This window comes from Echiichthys vipera (assembly GCF_963691815.1).
Source record: "Echiichthys vipera genome assembly, chromosome: X".
In the NCBI taxonomy this organism is placed as follows: Eukaryota; Metazoa; Chordata; class Actinopteri; order Perciformes; family Trachinidae; genus Echiichthys; species Echiichthys vipera.
The window spans coordinates 25,020,296-25,024,012 of record NC_139825.1 but is presented as its reverse complement, the minus strand read 5'-3'; the positions used below and the strand labels follow the sequence as shown (position 1 = coordinate 25,024,012).

Genomic DNA, 3,717 nt, shown 5'->3' with positions numbered 1-3,717 from the left:
CCTTAAAATACGATAGATTACCAAGTTCATGCACAGAAAAAACTAAACTCTAAATCACTTCAGTTATTAAACAAAAAAACAAAAAGAGTGTATTCCTGTCCAAAACAGTGTAAGCTCGCAAAACAAAATAGCAAAATATAGTTTTCAGATTAAAATTTGAAAAGAGATTTTACTATTTCTACAGATATAATCAGGATTTTCAACCTCAAGCACAAATGCAGTAACGGGTGTCTACATGTAACACTGTCATCCCTGTTAACGTGATTTCCTGAGGATTAAACCAAAGACTTATTCTCAATCCTCCTGTAATCCACTTTTTCAAAGGTATAAAGCTCGACTCAAGATGAGCTGCAGACAGGTTCGATACTGCATTGGGCAAACTGAACACAGTCGGTCCACACAGTCAAAAAAGATGGAGAACGGCACAGAAGGAAAGAACTTCTACATCCCCATGAACAACAGGACAGGGCTTGTGAGGAGTCCTTTTGAGTATCCACAGTACTACCTGGGAGCTCCATGGCAATACTACCTCACGGCTTTCTACATGTTCTTTCTGATCTGCACCGGCTTTCCAATCAACTTCCTGACACTAGTGGTCACAGCTCAGAACAAGAAGCTCAGGCAACCTCTCAACTTCATCCTGGTCAACCTGGCTGTGGCTGGACTGATCATGGTCCTCTTTGGGTTCACCATCACCTTAACAACTGCTTTAAATGGCTACTTTGTTTTTGGACCATTGGGTTGTGCTGTTGAGGGATTCATGGCTACTCTGGGAGGTATGGTAGAGGAATTTGTTTAAAATGGCTAATGTATATTGTTGCTTCTTTTGTGAACAAAAAGTGTTTTTCCATATTTTACTGCCTGACCTATCCACTGCAAAGCTCTCTGATACATACAACAATTAAAAGACAAATTTAACAAAAGTCATAACCAGATGTTTTTGTGTCTTTTACCTCATTGTCTTACAGGTGAAGTTGCGCTGTGGTCTCTGGTCGTCCTAGCTGTTGAAAGATACATTGTTGTCTGCAAACCCATGGGAAGCTTCAAGTTCAGTGGGACTCATGCAGCAGTTGGAGTTGTTTTCACATGGATCATGGCTCTCGCTTGTGCCGCCCCACCACTGGTTGGCTGGTCCAGGTAAAACCCTCCGTCTGTCAGATTTCCTATATATTTATCAGATTCATACATAAAACGAACAATATTGCTGCTTAAATCAAATCCAAAATGAACGCTTTTGCAGCCAGTGCCATGTTGTCCTGTAAAGTAACATGGGCAGGCTGCAGCAATCATCACAACACATATCAGAGATGGAAACAATCAGAATTTGTGCTGAATAGCACAGTAAACATTGCACTTAAGTAAAGGTTTAGCTTTATGACAGAACGTGTGTAAATCGGAACATGAAAGGAACTTCATATACCTCATAGACTGTACATTATGGACTGATCATCTCTACCATCTCACTATCTCTCACACAGGTACATCCCTGAGGGTCTGCAGTGCTCTTGTGGACCTGACTACTACACTCTGGCCCCAGGATACAACAATGAATCCTACGTCCTCTATATGTTCATCTTCCACTTCTTTGTCCCAGTTTTCCTCATCTTCTTCACTTATGGCAGCCTTGTGCTGACAGTCAAAGCTGTAAGTCATATTTTGTTAACTGTAATATATTTTAACACTAGCCTATGAGGGGAAGCATGGCATCTTTAGTTTTCCCTTCCCTCAAACATCTCACATTATACTCACCTGTACTTTGTATTTAATATCTGCACCATTATCTTTTAACAGTGTTTTTGATCAATTAATCAATCAATCAACCAATCAATCAATCAATCAATCAATCAATCAATCAATCAATCAATCAATCAATCAATCAATCAATCAATCAATCAATCAACCAATCAATTAATCAATCAACCAATCAATCAATCAATCAATCAACCAATCCATCAGTCGACCAATCCATCAATTACTGAATCAATCAATCAATAATAGGAACTCAAAAAAGGTACAATTCCAATTACATGTACTCCTGTCGGCTCTTAGTTGAGTTGTAATGTACTTTATGTACTGAAATGTGTCTTTAATGTGTCTTTAATGTGTCTTTATGCAGAAAAGCTCTATAGAATAAAAAATTATTAATATTATTGCTTCATAATATCCAAACAAATAATCCAAATATTATTTATTCAATCAAGTAATTGATTAATCCATCTATCTTTTTCAGATCTAATTAATTAATTAATTAATTAATTAATTAAAGTCTAATATTAAAGTAACACAATGTAGGAAAAATAATTTGTTTGTTTGTTTGCTTTGTTGTACTTTTCTCCTAACTTTTCTTCTGTTCAACACATTTCAGGCTGCAGCCCAGCAGCAGGACTCAGAATCCACTCAGAAGGCTGAGAGGGAAGTGACACGCATGTGCATCTTGATGGTGTTTGGCTTCCTTGTGGCCTGGACTCCATATGCTAGTTTTGCTGCTTGGATCTTCTTCAACAAAGGAGCAGCTTTCACAGCTGCACAAATGGCAATTCCCGCCTTCTTCTCAAAGAGCTCAGCATTGTTCAATCCCATTATCTACGTGTTGTTCAACAAACAGGTCAGTTTATTACTTTGCTGTATGAACTGAGAAACTAAGTCTCCTCAGAAGAGACGAACCAAAGGGTTTATATTTTGAAACAAATTACTGTATTATGGGTTAATTAAGTGTTTACTAATGCATTTTAGTCAGGGTTAATGTAATTTAGGAAAATACGGTTTTGGTAACCTGCTTGTGGTTTTGGTTGAAGATCTTTATGGCCTTTGATTTATTGAGACACAAGTCATTACTAAAGGAAAATTAACCACCAGGTCAACAGTTGATGGCTTTTGAATACATCACTGTAATAACAAAGAACAATAAACATCTAGTCTGCAGTTAATAAAGGGTCTCACTTTTTAATAATTCAGCAAAACTTAAAAAAGTCACCAACACTGTCATAGTAATGAATTAAGTGTTCTTATTGGCAGATTATCAACACCAGCCACCACCTTACAACTCAAACGTTAACAGATTATGACTGTGGCATTCGTAACTGAATAATTACCATTGCTTAAGATTTCAGATCAAGCTAATATAAAGTGTGATTTTTTAAAACAGTGAAACCCAACTGATGATTTGCAATGACTGAGAGACTCATTGGTCAAACTGACCACACATCTGATCCAAAACTTGTGACAATAACTCTTTTACTTAAGTCATTGTGAGTAGTAATACTCTGTTGTTAATTAAGTGTTAATTAATGTATTAATCTCCTTCTGTGGTAATTAAAGGTCGAGTCTGCTGTATAAACAGATAAAAAATGACATCATATAAAAAACACAGGTGAAAGGATTAATGATGACTTATGAATGAATATGATTTATGGAAGAGCAATTATAATTGCCGGCAAATACTGCATGTTAGTAAACTCTTAACATGTCCCTATACCTGCCTACAACCCTACCATTATTACCAGAAATATTTGTTGAGTCTGAAAATACCAAAATAGGCAAACTTGCCAGATCAGTGTTCATTCATTTGAGATTTAAAAAAACAAATGGTCTAATATCTTACCTCTGTCTCCTTTTCAGTTCCGTAACTGCATGCTCTCTACAGTTGGGATGGGCGGTATGGTGGAAGATGAGACTTCAGTATCAGCCAGCAAGACAGAAGTGTCCTCTGTCTCTTAA

General features: G+C 37.0%; 1 protein-coding gene across 1 annotated transcript; it reads left to right on the top strand.

The window, feature by feature from the left end:
* Positions 1–412: 412 nt before the first annotated feature.
* LOC310965971 (green-sensitive opsin-like) lies at positions 413–3,717 on the top strand (the record flags this gene model as incomplete). Its single annotated transcript, XM_083939739.1, has 5 exons — positions 413–776; positions 969–1,137; positions 1,479–1,644; positions 2,366–2,605; positions 3,619–3,717. 5 exons carry the CDS (start codon positions 413–415, stop codon positions 3,715–3,717), a joined length of 1,038 nt encoding a protein of 345 aa, XP_083795865.1.